This window comes from Schistocerca nitens, chromosome 2 (genome assembly GCF_023898315.1).
Source record: "Schistocerca nitens isolate TAMUIC-IGC-003100 chromosome 2, iqSchNite1.1, whole genome shotgun sequence".
Lineage (NCBI taxonomy): Eukaryota > Metazoa > Arthropoda > Insecta > Orthoptera > Acrididae > Schistocerca > Schistocerca nitens.
In genome coordinates this window covers 733,985,475-734,010,742 of record NC_064615.1, presented here as the reverse complement: position 1 = coordinate 734,010,742, position 25,268 = coordinate 733,985,475, and the positions used below count along the sequence as shown (strand labels likewise).

Sequence of the window (25,268 nt, the reverse complement as noted above, 5' to 3'; positions counted from 1 at the left end):
GAACTCCATTGACAAAGTGTCAGAGGTTGTTCAGGGAACCCTTCTAAGTATTTAGGTATAACGGACCTACGGTGTCCGGCAGTTCGTTACAGGGTAATAATTTAATTATTATTTAATTGGTTTGCTATCGCTGTCACCCTTGTTTCTGTGACAATAACTTCACAATCTTAAAAGGATCTGTAATATTCGATCACCAATACCGAAAACATATAACAAAATTCAATGCTTCAGTCTTCAGGAGATGCAAAAGTACTACAACGTTGCCGTCGGTTCGGGAACAGCTCAGCATACAACCGTTATGCCACTTTGCTATTTTACTTAATGAGCCCATAAACGAAGCCCATGTCTGTCAACTCATCAGTAAGCCTAGACATAGCACTCCTGTCTATCACTGTCAAACCACAACTAACGTTGCGGAAAAACAAAGTCCTAGACAGAACAGAGCAGTACTGAATACACACTTGAGGGCAACGAGTTAAAGAGGGCGTCACTGTTGTCAATAGCAGGTACTGTGAACGAATGTAAACGAGACACTCAACGCATACCGTTGACATTTGCACTGATGTGCACTGATTTCAGTGCGAAGCAGACGCTCGTACAAAGTTAACTGGGGCAAGAAACCGAAATCTGTAGTAACCCTCGGAAGACTGTGAGTCCCCTACACCAAAATACATAGAAGGTATACCTGAAGAGCCTCTGAAAGTTTGTCGGTGGAGTTCTGGTTCATTCATTAATGACTTTTCAAATAGTGTCAGTCATGAAGAAAATTTTCTCTTTGATGATGACATAATATTATGCTCACTGAACAAAACAAGTGAAATCCTTGCAGATAATGCAGTAAAGGAAAAGGAAGTGAACTAAAGTTGAAGGAGAAGAAATCTAAATTTTGTGGTTTGCCGATGACATTGTAATTCTGACAGAGACAGCAAAGGAACTGAAAGAGCTGTTGAATGCAATGAATAGTCATAAAAGTATAACAAGGTTAGTGGAATGTAGAGGAATGAAATCAGGCGATGATCAGGAAATTAAATTGGAAGATGAGACACTAAAAGTAGAAGAAGAGTTTACCTAACTGGACAGCAAAGTAATAAATTATGGCCAAAACAGAAAGGATACAGAACACATATCGGGGACAGCAAGGAAATCATTTCTGAAAAAAAGAATTTTTTAACATGTAATACAAATTTAATTACTAGGAAGCATTCTCTGAGAGTATTTATTTGGATTGTCGCCTTGTGTGGAGGTGAAACGTGGACAATAAGCAGTTCAAACATGAAGACCACATAAGCTTTTAAAATGTGATTTTATATATGTGCAAGAATGCTAATAGTAGATAGAATAAGTAATAAGAACGTATTAAACAGAGTTGGGGAGACATTCTGTTTGTGGCCAACTTGACTAAAAGAAGGGACCAGTTGACAGGAAATATCCTAAGGCAGCACGGAGTAATAGGTTTAGTAATGGAGGGACATGAGGAGCCTAACAGTTGTAGAGGGAGTCCTGGGCATGAATACGTAAGCAGGTTCAAATGGACATAGTTTGCAGTAGAGGTTGCACAGAATAGACTACTCTGGAGACTGTATCAACAAATTAGTCTTTGGCCTGAACTCCAAGAAAGCTGATAAAGTAGTATTTTGACAGTACAATGTGGGTAACTTTGTAGAAAAAATGTGGTGTGTCTGATGTGTTTCAGGTAACTTTGGGGATATACAGTTGAAATCTTTGGACTGAATCTACTACCACAAATCTATGTGGTTCCTTCTCTTTGAAACTGTGGAATGAAGCTACAACTACAAACATATCAGCTGCATCACACAAACTACAAGTCTTTATGAATTGTTAGGTGGGTGATGGTTTAAGAAGAGAGCTGTTAATGTACGATTATTATTTCGAGATTTCTGTATTCACTCATTGAATTTCATAAGTTTCTAAGCAAAGTATTCGTTAGTTACCTCAATGGAATGTTTCCAACCTCCATTTATTATTTTTCGAATTGTCTTGTGTTCATTGTATCCAAATTCGTCCGTTGTATGTGAGGAGTAACTTGACAGTAGTGCTTCACATTCCTGTTGAGAGAATTTTCATGTGTCTGCTGTAAGTAGTGTTGCAGGTTGTAAGTCTGAAACAGCATGTCTAAGGGCTTTCTTATGTACAACTACTGGTGAGTGAATTACAGGTTTCTGCCTGGAGGAGAAAAACGTACTTGCACCTACTAAGTGGATTTTCTTGTTCTGGAAAACATGTCAGATATAATGAGCTGACATCCCACCAGGTTACTAACTGTAGAACAGAAGTAGCATGTCTAAGTGCATTTTCTAGTTGGAATGTGCTACAGGTTTCAATTTGTCTATGACAAAAATAATGTTTGCGTTAGGTATATATAATATCACAAATTCTCAGGAAATTCTGACTGGACTATGACTGTGATCTCATAGGCATCAGCACATTGGCAGACTCACGCATTTGGTATGTCACACAACTCTAATTCGGCAGAGCAAAAAGTAGTGGATTAAACGCCACTGCGTAGCTGTTGTGCCCTGTCGCAGCCATTGGGGCATGTCAGACAGTGCCAGGTGCCAACCAAATGCATACATTGGGGTGGGATGGGAAGCTGGCATTCTAACATCGCATGGTCTGGGCAGAGGTAGAAAGAGGGAGCAGCACTGCCAAAGTGTCAGCTTGCACACAGCAGACTGCTGTGGTTGTCACAGTGACTGGTGACTCACAGTGGATGACATGGCACAGTGCTTCACAAGCGGATGGCTGCTAGAGAGTGTGATGCAGAGCTGTGTAGTGGCTGGAGTCTTTGTAGTGACTCCCTTTGCATTTTTTCTTTAAATAAGGATTTAGTTGTTCCCATCTTACTCTACATGTTTCAATTTTAAATATGAGCATAGTACAACTAGTCTTAAACTTAGGGCAAGTCAGCTCCTGTGTTGCAAAATCAGGATTGAGATTCTTTAAACATGAAAGTTGAGTGAGTTTTAAACTTGGTACATGAGAGGAGCAGAGATTTTTTGAATATCACACTATTTTAAACTTACACCAGCTTCTAAGCTTAGTCCAAGTGGCCTGGCAAGCATGCAGGCTGCGCTATTCAACTGGAAAATCTGACAAACAAGGAAGCTGCACAAGCCTCCTCAGGTCCACCATCATGGATTCTGATGCCATAAGACCAAGGCAGTATCCTCAGGTCAATCATCTAATATTTAGATGTGACAGATCTTACAGGAAACCTGTGAATGATTGTGGCTCCGCCTGTGTTGGTAGGTCAGCCATGCTGGGTTGCCAAATCGGATACTTTTTTCATTTTACACCTGTGGGATAACTGTCCATCTTTGAATTTTGAATTTCCCGAAATGTTATATTTAGGACAACTGATCTGTGACATTAGAAGGTTGAGAAGAACACAGTGTTTTTTAATTTCCCATCAGTTTTAGAATTTCTTGTGGTTTCCACGTAGGGCAGTTGGTCTGTGGCCACTATGACATCATAGGAGTGAGGGATGGATTGGGGGAGAGGGGATGGGTTGACAGATGGGAAGGAAGAAATTTGACAATTCGGAAGGATGATGCCATTGTAAATCTAGCAGCAATGGAGACAGTACCAGAATGTACTCAGTACCATTACTTGTATATACGACATAGGAAAAAGAAACATATACACTTGCCTGGAAGCGAAGATCTCCCACTGGTGGTTCAGCATATGGAATACCTTGAAACATGAACATGGGAATGTCTGTCCATGTTTTCGACATCTGACCCCTCAGGGTGCCCTCTTGTATTTCCACTGTTACATACTCTTGAGCCTGTAACAAATGTAAAGAAAATTTAAAAAATGAAGTAACAGATGAGTTGTCAACACTTGAAAAGTGGAAGAAGTACTTTAATGTACGACAAATGGACTGCAGAATTTAGACCTGTTAACAAAATTAATGAACCTCTCACAGAAATAAGGTAATGAAGCAAGATTATGTATCAATTACCCAGCAACCCAGTGCCCACCAGAAGATAAAAATTAATGTGTCACAAAATAAAAAAGTGAAATTTCCTATAAAGTCTCTAAGTTTATTTTCAAAGTTCTGTTTTCCATATAGAGTCCTAATGTAGGGAATATTACATTCTATTTCATACCACAATCCCTTAGAGTATAGTCAGTGATGTCTCTGGGGTATATGAAGAAGTCAAAGAAATGAATTTTATGTAGAATGTATCTGATAATTAAAATGTTATAGAATATTATAGATGCAGCTGCCAGGAAAAATATTGTTACAGATGTTCAGTAAATCTCGTATAAGTTTTAAGTTTTATATGCCTTGTGCATGTACCTTTCGTTGGAGTCCAAGTAACTGGAAAACACAGGGTTCTTAAATTCACTCTGAAACTTAAAATATTCCTCATAACACTAGTGATATGCTTTGGAAAATTGTGGATCAAATGTGAAACCACGTATTTCATCCCCTTTTAGCACAAGCATTAATTCTTTGTAAACATTTATTCGACTTCTAATATTAGTAATATTATGTACTGATTGTTTTGTTAGAATAAGGATTGGTAACGGTAAAAAAAAATTAAAATGAAAAAGAATTGTCAAAGTTAGATTTTATTTTTAGCTACACCTAATGTTTTCTCAAAAGGTGACATTTTTAACTTGTTGATTCATGGGATCATACAAAACAACCAAGTATTGCCATGAATCTGTAGTTCATAGCATTCCTAATTTCCCACCCTACCCAGCCAGACACATCAGCGTTGCTCTAGTACTAAAAATCAGCAAGAAGCGCTGTGATCCAGGTTTGCTGCGCTGATGGTGACGGCTTAAGGTATGGTGGACAGCTCAAGTAGTGAGAACGGCATTGACCTGTTCCCCTTCAAATACAGATCTCAAAGAAGCAAACATTATGTCATTGTGTTCACACGTGAAATCTGTGGACTGTTGTCAGTGGTCACTGTAGCGTATGGAGAACTGTGGCAGCGCCAGTGCCCTGTCTGTGGTCAGAACCTGTGGTGCATAGTCAGCGATCATTGTAGTGTTTAGAGGGCAGTGATGGCGCCAACGAAGCGGAATGGTTACTGCCTTTACCTCTACTGACACACAGAATTTTCAAAGGAGTCGAAGAGTGCGCTCTGCTGGTCATAAGGAGCACAGCCTGGGGGCTTTCGCAGCTGACGGTGGTAGCCTGTTAGCTTTATGAACAAGGCACTGCACCACATTAGATGCAAATGTGCACTGAATGCAGCCACTTGTAAACAACTTCCCGCATGGGAGACTATGAGCTTAGACTATAGAGTTGTTCATATCTGTGGCATATGAGAGGTGTGGCAGTGTTTTTTGACAGACAGGGCAACCATAACTATTTTTGTATCTACCAGGGGCGGACTAAATATATGAACCACAAGTTTCGTTTTTCGCTATTAGCGTGAATCAGTTCTTTCTCAATAGGTGTAATAGTTGTGTTATTGAGTTAATTTGATTGAACCAGTGGTTCAATCCTGTGTATTAGGATTTTACTCTGTTCTTATCTTATATGAATCATCTCTCACGTATCAATTGTATCAAAAGTCATTTAGCCATAAGCATTGGCAGTGTTGTTGGTATTTAGTTTCTTAGTTGTCTGGAGATAGTAACAATAGTAGATCTAGGTCTAAATAGAGTTCATCGAACTGATCCAAAATAATACAAAGTAGTCATTCACACTGTAAGCTTTTCAATTGTCACTGCAATTTCTTGTGCTGTTGCTCACAAGAGTGCAAGACTGAATTTGGTTTATATTTGAGTATTTTATGTTAACGCTAAATATTTAATTGTTCAGTTAGCTATTTTAGCCATACTTGAAATTCTTTTGGCCTAAAAAATGTATATTTGTTTTATTGTAAGGGCTTTAATGTTCTGTTGAAATTTTGTTGTTAAATAAAATAATGTTGTTCAATATGCCCCACTTCTGCACAACCCTCAGCCAAAACCTCATTCCACTAAATTCCCATGTGACAAGTTAATTAATTTTAAAATGACTAACATGCTACTGGTAATAAAATAAGGTATTGCACGCTGTATCGTGTGCAGGTTTTCTTATTCCTGTAATGAGCTACTATTATTCTCGATAAATGCACTGTATCTATCTCTTAGACCTCGATGTTAGAACCGACCTAAGTTTTACTGTTGCATTTTATAATGGTATGATGTACTGATATATTAAATATCAGTTGTTAACCATCATTGCCTGATGGAACAGTAACTACATAGTCTACACTATGAATATGCTGTGAGGGTATGTCTCAATATGTTACCGGTTTCAGGGAGCTGATTTCCATAAGTATAATTACACCTTATGTGATGGTTCAGTTTATGCGATGGTCTTTGGGTTGCATGCAGTAACAAAGAATTGAACCACAGTTCCGAAATAAATGTATTTTAAAATATGTTTTAGAAAACTAATGATGAACTCTTGATTAACGTTAACTCATTCTATTTTGACTTTAAATGCATACATTGCTTAATAAATCATCACATTGTTTCACAAACAGCACTAACTGTAGCATGTAAGGAAGATTAGATTTTAAATTCCCATCGACAATAATTTCATTAGAGACAGACCACAAGCTCATGTTGGAGAGGGATCGGTAAGGAAAGTGAACTTCAGCTTTGGGAAGAATCATCCTGCAATTCTCCTTAAGAGATACAATCTGGGACAAATAAAAGTGGTCTGGAGAACAGAGTTCCAGGGTAAAGAGAAACACAGCAGAGGAAAGGAAATACAATACTAACCTGACTACAGACTATTTTGAAAGTGACTACCGGTCATCTCTTGGGGCACTTTCCGGCCTTGGTTTGGAACACTTTTTTTGACTTGTTCAAAACAGAGTCAGTGTGACGCCCTTTTCGGACTAAGCACCAAACTTCTCAGCGAACAACTGACCACACCATTTCCACGACTTTGATGTCACATAACATACGACAACGAATAATCACTGATTCATTGTGAGTACCATAGCCTCATTGCACTGTTCCACTCACACTGACACTGCCCATACTATGCTCTGAGCCAGTGTGGATCATGTGACAGGCGTACTCGTGTTGTGCACACAACGAGACATCCCCCAGGGGGTCCACAACTCTTTTGTGGATATGTGCGTAGCGAGCACGGGACCCCAAGCTAATGTGGCCCTCCTTCCTTACCGGGTTGCATACCTTCCTTTTCCGCATCCTTCCCTATCCCCCATCTTCGCCCCCCCCTCCCCTCACCTCTGGCTCTTTCCTTCCCTTTCTCCCCCTCTGGGAGTATGGTTTGTGCCTACGTCTGGAGACGGACGCTCGTAAATGTAACGCATTCTTCGCCTTCTCTGCTTGTATGTCTTCATCCTTCCTTTGTCCTTCTCTTTTCCTTACCTCTTCTCTTTACCCTTTCCTCCGCTGCGGCGTTTGAGACCTCTCTTCTTTCCTTTCCCTTTCTTTGTTTTTCCCTTTCTCTTTCTTCCTCCCTGTGCGTGTCTGAAGGCCGACCCACGCATTTTCGTGCGTAGCCGGTGACAGGGTAACGCGTAATTGCCTGCCCCAGATAGACAGGTAGGACACGTACGTACCCCCTGGTAACGGCCAGGCCCAGGGGGGGGGGGGGTGATTACCCGAGCTGATACCTTCCGAAAGTGCCGATTGGTCCCTCCGTCCGTTTGTCGGGAGGTGTGACCTGAGGTGTGAACAATCACCTAAGGCGGGAGTGCCCTCAGAGAGGTCCCCCACAAGGGAGGAGCGCGCCATCGGAGACGCCGGTAATCATGGGGGATTCTTCCGCAATGATTTCCTCATCTTCCACTATGTCTGCTCACAAGCTTAAGTTTACTGAGTCTCAGCTACAGACAGTTCTTCCATCGTTGCCACAGTTCCTTGTTGTTTCTCGGTCTGACGAAGGTCACGACTTCTCCACGGTCAACCCTTTCATTGTTCAGAAAGGTGTCGACGCAATTGCAGGTCCTGTAAAGTCTTTTTCCAGATTACGGAATGGCACCTTGTTGTTAGAAACAGTCAGTGCCCTCCAGGCACAAAAATTGCTGCGTACTTCACTGCTCCACACCTTCCCTGTCCGGGTTGTTGCGCACCGCACTTTAAATTCCTCACGTGGAGTCGTTTATACACGCTCCCTCGACGGATTGTCTGACGAAGAAATTCAGCACTACCTGTCTGACCAGGGCGTAACGGCTGTTCATAGAGTTATGAAAAGGGTTGACACGAACATCATTCCAACCCGCACTGTCCTCTTGACATTTGACAAAGTTCAACTCCCATCGAAAATCAAAGCAGGCTATGAGATAATTTCCGTTCGCCCTTACGTCCCAAACCCTACGCGTTGCTATCGGTGTCAGCTGTTCAATCACACCAGCCAGTCCTGCTCGAATCCGGCCAAATGTGTTATGTGTGGCAAAGATGCCAATGAGGGTGCTTGTCCACCTCCATCCCCTCGTTGCATCAACTGTATGGGTGACCACGCTGCTTCCTCTCGAGATCGCCCCATTTTTAAAGACGTAAAGCTCATTCAGGAAATCAGAGTGAAGGAAAAGGTGTCGACCTTTGCTGCTCGAAAATTATTCGCCAGTCGACAGCCCACCGTGCCTCAGACAGGAAAATACAGCACTGTCCTTGCTTCTCCTCGGCCAAAAAAGCAGGCGGCCACGCAGACTTGCGACCTCACCTTTAGTGCGACGGTCGTCAGATCGGCCAGGGCAAAGATCGCCCGTTCAACCTCACCACTTTCGCCTGCCCTCTCTATGGCTCACCCTTCATCGGGTTCTGCTAAAAATCGAGCCCAAAAGTCGGACGCCAAGACTTCGAAAAAAGAGCATACTCGTGAAAATTTTTTACGTACCCCAACTTCACAACCATCGGTTCCTCCTTATCTAAACATCATGTTTCCAAGAAGGCTGATAAGAAACCCAGTTCCTCTCCTTCTCCGCCACGGCATGTCTCATCTACAGCACCACCTGGCGGCAATCGCCCTCGGCCGTCTTCTGTGTTGCCGAGGCGCACTGCTGGCGGCCGATCAACCGGCCGATCGCTGATGGCAGGAGCTGCTCCTGAACAACCTATGGATCAGGATCTTCTGCCTTCGGCTGAATGCCACTCCATGCTGTCGGTCGCAAGCTCTGAGCAGTCGTTGAGTTGACGGCAACCTTGGTCACATTCCTCCATTTTCTGTCCACCCTATGTCCATTATCCACTGGAATATCCGCGGCATTCGAGCCAATCGGGATGAATTGTCGATCCTCTTACGATCCTACTCGCCCGTCATCTTCTGTCTTCAGGAAACAAAGCTGCATCCCCATGACTGCTTTGTTCTCCCCCATTTTCAGTCCGTCCGATTAGATCTGCCCTCTGTTGAAGGCACTCCAGCCCATGGAGGACTCATGATTCTTCTCCATGATACTCTCCATTATCACCCAATCCCCTTAAACACTTCCTTCCAAGCTGTCGCCGTCCGTATTTCCCTTTCTGGATATACCTTTTCTCTTTGTACTGTATACATTCCATCGTCCCCACCAATGGCACAAGCTGATCTCCTTCATCTTCTTGGTCAGCTTCCACCCCCCCCCCCCTATCTGCTGGTTGGGGGACTTCAATGCCCACCACCCGCTTTGGGGATCTCCACATCCTTGTCCACGTGGCTCACTATTGCTAGACGTCTTCCGCCAGGCGGATCTAGTTTGCCTCAACACTGGGGTCCCTACATTTTTGTCTGCCTCCACGACAACTTTCTCTGACTTGGACTTTTCGGTCGGTACTGTTCCGCTAGCTCGGCGCTTCGAATGGTTCGCCCTTGATGATACACACTCGAGTGAGCACTTTCCATGTGTCCTTAGACTGCAGCCTCAACTGCCATATATGCGCCCGCGACACTGGAAGTTTGCCCAAGCCGATTGGACACTTTTTTCGTCTCTAGCGACATTCGATGACCGTCACTTTCCTAGCGTCGACGATGAGGTCACACATATTACAGACGTTATTCTTACAGCTGCGGAACGTTCAATACCACGCACCTCCGAATGGCCCCGGCGCCCCCCAGTTCCTTGGTGGAACGAGGCATGCCGTGACGCAATACGTGAGCGGCGACGTGCTCTTCGCGTTTTCCGCCAACATCCTACTTTGGCCAACTGTATCCGCTATAAGCAGTTCCGTGCGCGATGCCGTCGCGTCATACGCGATAGGAAGAAGACAAGCAGGAAATTCTTTATTAGCTCATTTAACACCTTCACTCCCTCCTCGGAAGTTTAGAGTCGGATTCGACGGTTATCAGGTGCGCCTAATCTCTCCCCGGTCTCTGGGCTCACTGTCGCGCGTGATACGTTAGTGGACCCCGTCGCAATTTCTAACTCATTGGGTCAACACTTTGCTGGGATTTCGAGCTCTTCAAATTACCCGCCAGCGTTTCTCCCGAAGAAACGTGCAGCGGAAGTGCAACCTCTTGCTTTCTTCTCTCAAAATCGCGAAAGCTATAATACTGTTTTCTCCATGCGGGAACTCCAACATGCACTCTCTTCTTCTCGCTCCTCCGCCCCAGGACCGGATGGTATCCACATCCAAATGTTGCTGCATTTATCAACCCATAGTCTGCGTTGCCTCCTTCGCCTTTATAATCGAATTTGGACCGACAGTACTTTTCCCAGACGATGGCGGGCAGCTATCGTCGTTCCTGTTCCGAAACCAGGAAAGGACAAACATCTCCCCTCTAACTATGCCCCATTTCTCTCACGAGTAGTGTATGTAAGGTTTTGGAGCGTATGGTGAATTGCCGTTAGTTTGGTGGCTGGAGTCCCGCAGTCTTTTAACACCTGCCCAACGCGGTTTCCGAAAGCATCGTTCTGCAGTTGACCATCTTGTTGCTCTCTCCACTTATATCATGAACAATTTTCTCCGGAAACCCCAAACAGTAGCAATATTTTTTGATCTTGAGAGAGGATACGATACATGTTGGAGAACAGGCGTCCTCCGCACACTGTTCTCTTGGGGCTTTCGAGGTCGGCTGCCCCTTTTTCTTCGCGAATTTATGGCAGAGCGCACATTTAGAGTGCGGGTGAACACTACTCTCTCCTGTACTTTCTCCCAAGAAAACGGGGTACCCCAGGGCTCCGTGCTAAGTGTTGTACTTTTTGCCATTGCCATAAATCCAATTATGGATTGTCTCCTTCCTGATGTCTCGGGCTCCCTCTTGGTGGACGATTTTGCGATCTACTACAGCTCTCAACGGACCAGCCTTCTTGAACGACGTCTTCAACGATGTCTCGATCGCCTCCACTCTTGGAGCATCGAAACCGGCTTCCGTTTTTCTCCCAGTAAGACCGTTTGTGTTAATTTTTGGCGACTAAGACCTGTCAACCTTCCGTTTTCGGACGTCGCTAAATTCTTGGGTCTTATGTTTGACAGAAAACTGTGCTGGTCCTCCCACGTTTCCTATCTTTCGGCTCGCTGTCTGCCATCCCTCAACACCCTCCGTGTCCTGAATGGTACCTCCTGGGGAGCGGACCGAGTGGTTCTTCTCCGCCTCTATCGCGCCTTAGTGCGCTCGAAATTGGACTATGGAAGCATAGTCTACTCCTCTGCTCGGCCGTCTATTCTTCGGCGTCTCGACTCTATCCACCACCGTGGATTACGTTTAGTGTCTGGAGCTTTTTACACCAGCCCTGTGGACAGCCTTTATGCTGAGACTGCTGAACCTCCGCTGTCCAATCGGCGAGCAGTCCTTCTGAGTCGTTATGCTAGCCATCTGCCTTCCATGCCTGCTAATCCAGCCCATGACATTTTTTTCGACGCCTCCTTCCCAAGGATGGTACCCCTTCACTTGTTTATCGTCGGGCATTTGCTGCTCTATGTGCACAAATGAAGGAAGCCACATTTAGTTACACTGATGGCTCGAAAACATCGTTAGGTGTAGGGAGTGCCTATATTCTTGGCGACACCCCAAATCGATTTCGGCTTCCTGACCAGTGTTCGGTTTATACTGCGGAGCTTTACGCTGTTCTCCAGGCTGTCCAATACATCCGCCGCCATCAGCGGATACAGTATGTTATCTGTTCAGATTCTCTCAGCTCTCTCCTCAGTCTCCAAGCTCTCTACCCTGTTCACCCTCTGGTCCACCGGATTCAGGACTGTCTGCGCTTGCTCCACCTGGGGGGCGTCTCGGTGGCGTTCCTCTGGCTCCCAGGACACGTTGGTATCTGTGGAAATGAGGCGGCCGATATAGCGGCCAAGGCTGCAGTCTCTCTTCTTCGGCGAGCTATTCGATCGATTCCCTTCGCCGATCTACGGAGCGTTTTATGTCGTCATGTTGTTCTTTTATGGCACGCACATTGGTCGACACTTCCCCATAATAAATTGCGGGACGTGAAAGCTCTTCCCTGTGCTTGGACCTCTTCCTCCAGAACGCGCCGTCGGGAGGAGGTAATTTTAACTAGACTCTGGATAGGGCACTGTCTTTTTAGCCATCGACATCTTTTAAGCGGCGATCCTCCCCCACTCTGTCCCCACTGCTCTCAGCTGTGGACGGTAAGACACCTTTTAATTGAGTGCCCCTATTTTACTCCGTTACGCGCCCGTCTACAGCTGTCGCCTGATATATCGTCCATTTTAGCTGATGAGACGCGCTCGGCCGATCGCGTTTTCGAGTTTATTTGTGCCAGTGGGATGACGTCAGTTATTTGAAGCTTTTTTTGGGGACAACCAACCCCTTTCTGTAGTGGATTTTTAAGCCTTCCTTCTGCTTTTAGTTTCTCCAATTTTTTGAGTTTCGTTTCCATTGCTGCTGGTTTCCATTTTCGTTTTTTACTGTTTCCTAAGTCACGGACCGGGCGCTAACGACCATAGAAGTTTTGCGCCCTAAAAAAAAAAAAAAAACCGAGGCATGTTTATATGTATACAGTAATGTCCAGTCGTATCCACTTGTCTGGGTCACTTTTATTTGCATATGTAAATCACGAGAAACTTAATTCTGGATGATTAAACCGAAATTTGAAAATGTCGAGTTCAATACTTCGGCGCCAATTCACTTGGTCTGTAGTTTGTCTGCCGTTTCATAGTAAGTGCTTCAAAATATTGACCCACTTCAGTAGTAGGAAACCAATCATTTTATGTTGTCCCACCTCCTGATGTATGTTAATATTTCCTTTCTATACATCTGATATGCAGTAATTCGTACATATGTGGCTTAATGTTGATGGGAATGATAGATACTCTGGAGGCTGTGGGAAAAATCGACAAGCCGTTATGTAATGCTTTCATGTCCAAAATTCAGCTCTTTATTACTAAGAATGCACAGTGGGAGACGAGATATAGTTAGAAGCATTAATGACACCATGTCCATTTGGACAAAATAGAGAGTTCCTCACTTGTGATGTAGACTTTTGTACCCAACGGCAAAATGCTAAATCGTACTGCTACTTGGTTTCCTGTCGTACTCTGATTTTATGTGCTGTGTTCTGTTTGTTCTCTAATAAGCGGATACCGACGGTTACCCTGTTAGCAAAGCCATGCTACTGACAGTAGCTGTGACTGTCACGAGTTTACCTCCAATAGAGATACTATGCCCCCCCCCCCCTCTCCGCCTACCGTCATGGTCATATGGGGAAAATCGTAGTTGCTGCACTCCATAGGAGGTGGAGTCTCCAGCGCATTGAATGCCCAAAATCTGACCCTCATCAAGTGTCCTGGTATCATACTCTCTGCTGTTACTACGATGGTCAGAGCAGTTTCTGAAGCAACCCCACTCGTCATGTCGACTAGAGCATTTTTCTCTCCAATACAGCAGCTATCTGTATTTGAGATGCTCGTGTAATAATGCGTATTACAGGCTTTTTAACGCTGAAAACTTTTGATTTACGAGAAAAGTTATCTCAGAATGCGATAAGTTAAGAGACAATTGGATGTCTGATAACTTTCGCATTGGAAACAAGGATTTGTTTGGACGTCTGAGCAGTTTTGTGGAATGTTCCTCCAAACTGAATTTAGTATCATGTTTCTACCCCACCAATTTAACACTGTCAGCTTCTTCTATCTCCACTTCTTCTTACTTCATGCTTGTGCTGGTTGGGAATCTCTTACATGTTCTGAACAGCGAATATTGAGTCTTTCCGAGGTTTAACGAAAATGAGCTGGCTGTAAGCCATTTATTAATGTCTATGAAACTGTTAGTAGTAGCCCTATCTAAAACTATGCTTGACCTGCTAATTATTGCAGCACTCATCTGCAAATAAAATAATCTCTCGTTATAGTCGACATAATCGTCTTGTGAGCTCGAGCAATTGTTCAGATAATTAAGATAATTCTCGTTTATTGTTCTGACTCAGTTGCACATTGTTAATTAAATTACATATTTCGATCACTCTGGATGATCTTTAGATCTAATACAAAGTCGAGCTAAATCAGTGTATGTGTCGGTGGTAGGTGGAGAGGGTAAGGAGAAATGGAGTGAGGGTGATTTTGGAAGGGCAAAGGAAGCAGGAAGGAGATTGTAGGGATGTGATGACTTTAATATGAGACGTCGAGCTAAAATCGTTGAAACACTAATAATGTAGAATAACAGTTACATAAAATGTAAACGGCATAAAATGTAGAAACTGTAGAATGGAGCGAATTCTCATTTAGAGTAGTCAAAGGAAGTAAGTAACGTTAAGAGGGGCGCGGTTTGTGAAAGCGATGCTATCTGTTCAACAAGAGAGGGTCCTGTACAAACATTACAGAAAGTCAGTACTGTAAAACACCTTCTGTAAAGATATCAGAATGGATACGTGAAACTGTAAAAAAGGATAAAATAATGGATTATAAATGTGAAAGTAAAGTAATGAAACCTGAATTACTACCTGATCATAAGTCATTAATGTACAAAAGAGAAACAGTGGTCCTTGTGGACTTCTAATGATGTCCCAGCGCGCTGATTAGCGATAGCTTAATTTACTGGTCCCGGCAGGGACACTTTTTGTTTCCAGTTTGCAAGGCACTGGAATATTTCAGCACTGCCAGTGAACTCACAGCATTCTAATTTGCTTAACAAGATGTTGTAATTTACGCAACAAAATGCCTCTGACAAATCACAGTATCGGAAACCTCCAGAAATCCTAACTGTCTCTTGCATGGTACAGTCAGTAGAGATAAGACTACTTTGAATCGTCAGCAGATAAGACTCAATTTCACATGTGACCCTGAGAGAGCAGTAGCTACTTTTAGAGATCTATATACAAAGGGTGATTCAGAAGTCATGTCCCATATGACCAAGTCTATATCGTTATTCAGTAGTCTTGGCCCATTGAAGAAAGTCAAAACCAGCGATACGACACGAACGATAATTCGATGCAAGAAAATCCAGTAAACATGGGCTCTAAATAGCGTACCTTAAAGATACAGGGTACTTATAAACGATGAAAAAATCGAATTTTTTATGACTTTATTAAATTCTATTGCATTTCCTGATTCCTGATTAGATTACTATATACATTATAGGGTTTCAAGCGAAAAATGACCTATAAATAACAAATTTTAAAGCTACAGTCATGTATGCCGCCAAGGCCCCCCCCCCCCTCCCCCATTATTTCTGTTACAGAAACCAGTATTATTTTGGAAAGAACTGTGAATTTTCTGTTTCCAGCAACTATATGTATGATACATTGTATATGTCGGTAACAGTGCAGGTTTCTAGTATCTGTAAATGATTATCTTTACTATGTCTGTAAATGATGATCTTTACTATATTTTCTTTTATTTCGCTGAAGCAGTCTGTTCACGTGTTACTGAATTTTTGTCACCGAAGTGCTATATAGATTTGTGGAAGTACATATCCTGCAGTGTGCAGTAAACACGAACTATTCCATGGTAATCAGTTCACAAACAAAGAGAGCCACACTGTTGAAAGTAACCTATGTATCAGTTCATCAGGGAAGAATCTCCCTCATGGGATGCCTCCTGGTGATTAAAATTTTTGTGTTAACAATGACGCCGTTTGTAGTGGATTTATTGTTGTTGATGTGGGCAACTTATCTTTTTTGCTAAAGGAAGTGGCGAAATGTAAACAATGTGATGGTGTACGCTGTCTGGAAATAACTGAACAGCATAGTAGCAGGAAGGGTTTAGCGTCAAAATTAGTCGTTCTGTGTAGATCCTGCAATAAATCTACCTTGAATATGACTTCAAACATTGGGCATTATTTGTATGATGTGAATTTGAAGTTAGTGTATGCAATGCGTGCAATTGGAAAAGGAAGAAAGGCTGCTCAAATGTTTTGTGGTTTGATGGACCTTCCTCCTCCTACCAGTAGGTTCAGAAAGTACATAAAAATACTTTTAGGAGCCTTGACGGTATTTTCTAAAGCATCTACGAAACGTGCAGTAGAAGAAACTGTAAATATTAGTAGAACCAGGGACATTGCTGTCGCACTTGATGAGACATGGCAACGTCGAGGACATCGTTCCTTGAATGGTGTGCTACTTCACTGGAGGATGGAAAAGTAGTAAGTAGTTGATGTTGAGTGCTTATCTAAGTACTGCCACACCTGCCATCGTAACACTCAAGGACATATTGAACGTCAGTGTTCTAAGAATTATGATTGTTGCAGTAGAGATATTGAGTGTGAGGAAACTCTAAAAATAATTCAGAGATCGGTGCCCGTTTATGACGTTAGATATACGAAGTACCTAGACGATGGGGATTCTAAAGCTTTCAATAAAATTAATGAGTTCAGTGCTTATGGTGATGCCTTGGTAACAAAACTGGAGTGTTGTGGAGATGTGCAAAAGAGGATGGGTGCTAGATTGAGGAAGCTACGAAGAGAAATGAAAGGGAAGTTGCTATCTGATGGAAAATCTCTGTCTGTCCGAGGCAGAAAGTGAAACAGACAATCTTCAGAGTTCTTATTGACTGGCCATTAGACGGACTGCATCTCTGAATGATGTTAAAGCAATGAGAAAAGCTGTATGGGTCACCTAATTTCACAAGTTGTCCACAGGTGACCACCCTGTTTGCAGACTGTGCTCTACATACATTAAACGTTGGTGTACTAGATGTAGTGATTTGTTTCAATGATGGAGTGATAGGAAGGTTGGAAGTCATAAAGATATTTAGACATAAAATGTGGTTCGAATATGGAAGACCAGTTGCTTGCGTGTGATAGAAAATGGGTGCATGAAGCTGAAAGATTCGCTCTTCAAGTTACCAAAGACGCAGGAAGTGCTAAACGGAATGCCAAGAAGTAGCTTGAAGATGAAGAAATGCTGCAGGATGAAGACTACGCTTCAGGAATGTTCTGAGGCACAGTTTAATTGGACTCATATCTTTATTCGCAATTTACCACAAGTTGTATGTTTAAGGATTCAGGTGCAAATATTTTATAAAGTTTATAAAGCATTGCTCTAATTTTTTCTGTAACTTGCAATAGTCCATTCTTATGTAGTAGACCTAAGCTTTCTTGCAGAATCAACCAAATAAGTAACATTTTTATTAGGAAAAATATTATAAAAATTAAAATGTAAGATGTGATATTTTTTATCCTTGTAATATATATAATGGGTGGAATTAAATAGGTCTGGTACCTCAGCCATCATGTCATGCATATCTGGCGAAAATTTGGTCTCCTTCAAATGTATAACACTGGATTAAATGGTACCTCATTTGAGGAAGCATATTGAAAAAAATGCGTCAATTTGTTTGTAATTTTGGAATAACTGTAAGCAGATTCAAAAATTTTCAAAATACTTCTAATTTCTGTAGAAAGTGTGCTGCATTACCTGATATCAACAAAAAACCTATAAAACATATACGCTATAAACAGTGGCTGAAAGAAATAGGTGTTGATTTTTACATAATATTGAGTCGGAAAAGTACCCTGTATCCCTAAGTGCTATGAACACCACCTCATCTTCGATGCTGTGAAACAAATCTTTTCTAATGCAAGCTTTTGTTTTCTGCATTTTTAGAAGTGACAGTGTGCACTAAAACAAGAAGAAAGGCGTTCAGTATACATGAGCTCTAAATTGTACACCCTAAGAGCTTTTGGGCACTTGTTCATCTCTGCTACTGTGTAACATAAATATTCTACCGAAGAACTGCTCACAATTATTTATGTATGCATTGTAGGGCCGATGTTTACTAGACTATTCTTAATTGTTTTGGTCCTTGCTAGCTCATTCTAAATCATTGAAAGCAAAGACCTTGCAGTCGAAGAGATTCTTTTTACAATATCGTAGATGAAGAGAGCTCATTGCTGTAAAGGTATGCATTTCAGAACTCACGTTTACTAGACTTCTTTGCTTCAAATGATGGTTCCTGTCATATCTTTGTACAGTATATTGATCAGTCATCTTGGGTAACCCTGTATACTAAAGTATTGCTTCTCCGTCTGGGACCGTTAACAAATAGGACAGACACGAGAAATAGAAGAGATCCCAAGAAAAGCAGCACGTTTCATGATGATTTCGTTTAGAAAGTACCAATAGCGTCACAGAGGAGCTCATACAACTCCAGCAGCAGATGCTATATGAGAGGCTTTGTGCATCAACCTTTAACTTTCCAAGGGCGTACGTACCTAGAAGAGTCAACAAACATACCGCTTGCTCCAACAAATATCTTATGAAAAAACCGTGAAGGGAAAAATATAAGAGATTCTAGCATATGTGGAAACTTGCCAACGGTAGTTCATCCTACGCAACATTCGCGACTGGAACAGGAAAAAGACGAAAGTGAGAGTGATACACAAAGTATCCTCTGCTACACAACATAGGGCGCCTTGCGGAGTACAGAAGTAAACGTAGATGCGAAGGAGAATCTTTGATTAGTTTCAGTTGTTCTCAGAACTGGTCACGGAATGTTGTAGTGTTGTAGACTAAGCTAGACACGTTCTACACAATCTGAATGGAAAACCGGTCTGGTCACAGTGCTATTCAGTGCAAATGACGAACTTTCTGGAGAAAACGTCGTGGAAAACATGGGTTGTGTACAGGGAGGTTACCTTACGGGAGGAACGCCAGTTGACAGGAAGACAAATCTGTTAACATTCACTGTCCCCCGAACAAGCAACGTATGTGAAGACTCACTGAACAATATTGCTCCTTTCTCTGTGATGGTCAGGTTTAGTCCTATGTGGAGCTGCTCGACTCAGTGCAGTAATGGGTGGTTTTCTGCTCGCCCCTGCACTCACAATTAACTACCACTAACGCAGGGGCTAGTTCAGCTCTCGTCACGATACATTACTTTTGCTAGACCATCGGAGATTTATTGTGTGGTGATGCATTGCGAGACGCAATTTTCAAAGCGCTTCCCATGCTCACAACGCATCTACTAGAGGATAGCTACTGACGGTCTTAATTACGCCGTCATAATTTGTGCTGTCCTCGCCGCGTAATCAATACTGGCTGCTCGTCTGTGCATATTTTATAAGTTATTGTGCATTACGGCGACACGTAGTCTTTCCTCTTGTCCACTAGGACTGTACAGTTCTCCACACAAAGACCTCGCTAGTATTTTGTCGATTCCAGAAATAGTGGCTACCGGTGCTTCTCTGATATTCCTACAAAGTTCACTGACCTAAAGTGATGCTGGAACCAGTTTTACTACAAGTCGAATAGAGTTGTTCTGAGTTGAGCGGCTTGTTCTTACACAGTCAACAGTATGATGGTTTGAATTGTCCTGCATCAGTTCAGCTTGCATATTTTGGGATAACATCTTGAAGCAGAGGTGATTTAGTATTGTCTTGCTATGGAAGCTTCTCCCTTTCAGCTTACTCGTAATGAGTTTTGAAAAACGGAAGTAGAATTGAACACTCTTTCAAAGACGAAACTGCTGGGAAAAGCGGACTAGTATTTTTCTTACGCGTGACAAGAGCAAACCGTTAGAAAGAAAGGCTTCAGGAACAATCTGTAGCAAAGGACACGCCGAGATATACTGTAACGTTTTGGAAGACGATATCCTATACGTACTTTGAAGCTACATTATTTTTCCTTTGATTTGAAGCCTGTTTCTAATTTTACGAATATTTAGTGCTATTTTGATTATTTTTATAAGTGCTCCTATTTTGGTGACTATTTCTCAAACTCGCAATGAATAACGTTTTTTATTTTTGTTTCCCTTGATACCTTTTAATAATAGTTTATACGAGTAAAATGTGAATGGTGCATTAAGTTATAGTGCGAATATTACGTGCTTTTAGAACATAATTTATTACTATTTTCTATCTTTTCAAAATCAGAAACAAAATGGAGGGCCGGTTTTTGGGACCTCCCCCTCCATCCCACCCTTTCTCTCTCTCTCTCTCCCTCTCGCTCTCTATAATATGTTTACCTATATACTAAATTTGTCAGATAATTGAGCGAGGTAGGTGGCGAAGGAAAAAGATGGTTCAAATTTGGTGACATGTTGCCCTTGTTTGCGTGTCTGTGTGATTCTCAAAATGGACTGTTACTAGGAATATCTGATGCAGTCAACACCAACTGAATGGGAATACTGAGAAACCCCACACGTCCATTTAGTTAAAACACTGAGTTATCTGTGATTTTCTACTTTAAAAATACACTCCTGGAAATTGAAATAAGAACACCGTGAATTCATTGTCCCAGGAAGGGGAAACTTTATTGACACATTCCTGGGGTCAGATACATCACATGATCACACTGACAGAACCACAGGCACATAGACACAGGCAACAGAGCATGCACAATGTCGGCACTAGTACAGTGTATATCCACCTTTCGCAGCAATGCAGGCTGCTATTCTCCCATGGAGACGATCGTAGAGATGCTGGATGTAGTCCTGTGGAACGGCTTGCCATGCCATTTCCACCTGGCGCCTCAGTTGGACCAGCGTTCGTGCTGGACGTGCAGACCGCGTGAGACGACGCTTCACCCAGTCCCAAACATGCTCAATGGGGGACAGATCCGGAGATCTTGCTGGCCAGGGTAGTTGACTTACACCTTCTAGAGCACGTTGGGTGGCACGGGATACATGCGGACGTGCATTGTCCTGTTGGAACAGCAAGTTCCCTTGCCGGTCTAGGAATGGTAGAACGATGGGTTCGATGACGGTTTGGATGTACTGTGCACTATTCAGTGTCCCCTCGACGATCACCAGTGGTGTACGGCCAGTGTAGGAGATCGCTCCCCACACCATGATGCCGGGTGTTGGCCCTGTGTGCCTCGGTCGTATGCAGTCCTGATTGTGGCGCTCACCTGCACGGCGCCAAACACGCATACGACCATCATTGGCACCAAGGCAGAAGCGACTCTCATCGCTGAAGACGACACGTCTCCATTCGTCCCTCCATTCACGCCTGTCGCGACACCACTGGAGGCGGGCTGCACGATGTTGGGGCGTGAGCGGAAGACGGCCTAACGGTGTGCGGGACCGTAGCCCAGCTTCATGGAGACGGTTGCGAATGGTCCTCGCCGATACCCCAGGAGCAACAGTGTCCCTAATTTGCTGGGAAGTGGCGGTGCGGTCCCCTACGGCACTGCGTAGGATCCTACGGTCTTGGCGTGCATCCGTGCGTCGCTGCGGTCCGGTCCCAGGTCGACGGGCACGTGCACCTTCCGCCGACCACTGGCGACAACATCGCTGTACTGTGGAGACCTCACGCCCCACGTGTTGAGCAATTCGGCGGTACGTCCACCCGGCCTCCCGCATGCCCACTATACGCCCTCGCTCAAAGTCCGTCAACTGCACATACGGTTCACGTCCACGCTGTCGAGGCATGCTACCAGTGTTAAAGACTGCGATGGAGCTCCGTATGCCACGGCAAACTGGCTGACACCGACGGCGGCGGTGCACAAATGCTGCGCAGCTAGCACCATTCGACGGCCAACACCGCGGTTTCTGGTGTGTCCGCTGTGCCGTGCGTGTGATCATTGCTTGTACAGCCCTCTCGCAGTGTCCGGAGCAAGTATGGTGGGTCTGACACACCGGTGTCAATGTGTTCTTTTTTCCATTTCCAGGAGTGTATAAGTCGATCACGAAATAGGAAAATATATATGTTTTGACGTTTCCTGCGTTTTTATGTAGCCACTGTACCACATTTACTGAAGAGAAACCTCACATACACAAAACATACGTTTTTTATCAAACTTTTAAGTTGTGAACACTGTTATAAACAGAGAGAATAATAGATTTTTTCTCTTACTTTTTGGTTTAATCGATTACTGTTGTTATTGGTGGTAAAATGTCATTGGATGCCTCTTGTCTGAATTCAAGCAGCACCTGCAAATGTCTCAGACGTCAGTACAAGACAAATTTTACTTGTGTCAGCTTTCAGTAAATGCCTTTAATGTACATAGCTTACAGAATGGAAGAACCAGGTTTTACCTCTATCATGAAGAAATAGCACGAAAAAGCCTTGATGAAATGTGTTCATTTGTTCTTGATTATATAAATGAAAATATTGGAAAACGTGCTGGACGCCTTTATTTGTTCTCTGGCTCTTGTAGAGGCAACATTAAAAACTATGCAATGATAAGATTTTGTTTAATGCTTGTGGCACAGGGAAGATTTCAATTCATCATCCATTACATTCCATTAAGAGACCACACCTAGCTTCTACATAAGAGAGATTTCAACATGTTGAAAAGTAAAATTAGAAAAGTGGATAGAATGTATTTGCGGAAAGAGTATGCAAAATTAATAAGAGTTCAGCACAAAGATGAATTGGGAAGTAAAAATACCAAAATGATACGAGATGCTAAATTTTAATCAATGATAGCTATACTTCTGCCAAAATGACAACATTATAGTTGAAACTCAAGGAACAGGTACACAAAGAAACAGCAAAGAATACTTTCATGTAACACAGTTCATGAAGTTCTCCTACTGAAATGAAAGTCTTAATGTTGTTAAAGTTAGGGCCTTCATTGATGCAGCAGAAAAAGCACACATTATGACTGGCTGATCCATCCGTAATTCCACCAAGCCCTATACGTACAGGCTTATCAAGATCATGGGCCTATAAATTACATGAAAATGAATGACCTAAGACGATGTCTACCATTCCTACTAACAAAAGAAATCATCCAGAACTTCTACTCTGACCTACACAATTGACCAATATATGTCAAAGAATGAAACACATGCTAAAGAGAATGGAAAATCGGAAAAATTTGTTTGATTTTGGTCCATATTACCAGTAATGTATGAGTTAGGCAATGATCTATGCTTATTTGTTACAAAACATTGAGAAAGCCCACATTCTCACTAAATAAATTTTTGCTTAGCGTCACGAAAATGTGCTATGATTGTCTGCAGTGCATTGTCATTCTCCAGTCTACATTCATTTTAACGAAAAATGAGAAGATAAGCTGAATTTCAACGTAATGTTAAGACGTGGTGTGCTTTTTGTACCTCCTGAAAAAATTAGTTTCTTTGAACTTGTGGGGATTCTCAATAACCCCAGTAAGCTGTGTAAGACGCGAGGAGCCAATATAGGAGAGTCTTTGAACCCAACCGCCAAATAAAGGCCAATGGTTTTCGAGTTTTAACAAGAGAGGACTTCTGGGCACACATAGCAGCATAGACGTTTCGAGTGACTGTCTCTGTGAATGATGAACCTCTGCTTACTTCCGACGATTGATCCATGCGATAGTGAGCATTACAGTATGAAGCAAGCCTGTCTGTGCTAGAAAAACCCTGGTGCAGTCGGTCCTCTGCTTTCTCCCATGGTCAACGGATTTCTACACATTCCTCTCGTTACAGACTGTATACTGAAAGTCGTTTACCAGTTTTCACTAGGATTCCTTTCTTCATAAATGGTTTTGCTTGGCGAGCCCAATCACGTGTTTTGCTATCCTATTCTTCATCATTTTACAGCTCAGAATGCAGTCCATGTTCACAATATTTCGGTCCAATCCTGCAAATAGGAAAGAACCGACGCCCTTTCAGTCGAAACAATTACTCTTGCAGAGGAATTATTGAGTTGCTTTAACCTGTCGACAGTATTTCATTGAGGACTTATTCGCATGATTGATACCGGACAAAGACAGGTAGAGGGGTTCTATCACACTTTTATGCTTTCGGTGTGATGACGGAGCATGTTGATGAAGTACCGTAAGGGCTGTATCGATGCAGTGGAGTGTTTTTGTGTCTACAGGTCCATCAGGTACAACTACGCCAACGACAGCATAGTGGGGATGCACTGCTGCATCTGCCGCCGTAAAGCAACAGTGAGCAAGTTACGATTACCTGTTACCTACTAGGACAGCATCCGCAGGAACTGTTGCAAGGAATACGGACAATATAACATCAGTTACCACAGGTAATAATACGGACTGCCGTCAAACAAGTACGTATTTACTGGTAAACCACGTAAGTTTCTATAGCAGTAATAATGAGAAGTAGATTATTATAGAGGTATACGAAGATGCGGCCTCAAACCTCGGCGATACAGGCACTGTACCACCGGCTACTATTAACGTACATAGTTGACTTCAGCAAGTAATGAACGCAGGGGCAGTGCGAGGCACTTTTCAGACTAATGCTAACTCAGTGACGTAAGTCTATGTTTAGTTAGAATTCTTATTTTACTACAGCTACTACTGTTATTGTTATTCTACTTGCATTAATACTTCGGTGTTTGAGCTTCGTCTTCGCTTTTATTGGGAGTACTATGTATTACGTCTTCATATTATGCCTTACTGACTAAGAATAAATGATGTACATCCATCTGAACATTTGGTTGAACTGTAAAATCTAAATTGCATAGTTTTAAGGAAAATGGGCCAATAGTTTTGAAAGTAGGAGGCAGACACAACAAATAGTACTACAACCAAAATATCGCTATGTTGCCAGTTGTCGCTACTGACGTCTAAGCTCATCTATTGCATGTTTTCCCGTGACATCAGACCCGTTTCTGTACAATTATTACTGGCAAATATTTAAGTTACGCTACGAATAGAAGCAACTGCTAGGCTTGTTAACAGACTTACCAACAGGTAACCCAGTGATAGAGAGAGGTGGAGTAAACCGGTTAACTCAAGTACTGTGATAAGCTGCATAGCGGACTGGTGTTGCTCTCCACTTAGGGTGACTGTGGGAATCTGTCCGACATTTGGGCACCGCTCCACGTTTTTTATATCTTAAGAACATCGCCCAATTGCCGTGGCAGCCTATCGATAAGTTATCTCACTATGATACTCCTGTGGAAACTTCCACGGAATGAAGAAGGTGAAGTTAATAGAAATTCGGCTGAGCAGAGGAGGTGCGTCGCCGAATATACGTCCTAAGGTTTAAAAAAATAAAAAATACAAAATAAAAAACTTTGTTTTAGAAATAAC

At 42.7% G+C, this 25,268-nt stretch overlaps 1 protein-coding gene across 1 annotated transcript in view; it reads right to left on the bottom strand.

The window, feature by feature from the left end:
• LOC126236937 (cholinesterase 1-like) overlaps positions 1-25,041 on the bottom strand; it is an 84,209-nt gene extending 59,168 nt beyond the window's left edge. The window contains exons 1-2 of the mRNA XM_049946627.1: positions 24,921-25,041; positions 3,671-3,808 (exon numbers count right to left, since the gene is read on the bottom strand). Coding sequence (XP_049802584.1) covers positions 3,671-3,808; positions 24,921-24,989 — 207 coding nt within the window. The 5' untranslated portion in view covers positions 24,990-25,041. The remainder of the gene's footprint in view (positions 1-3,670; positions 3,809-24,920) is intronic.
• Positions 25,042-25,268: the final 227 nt, after the last annotated feature.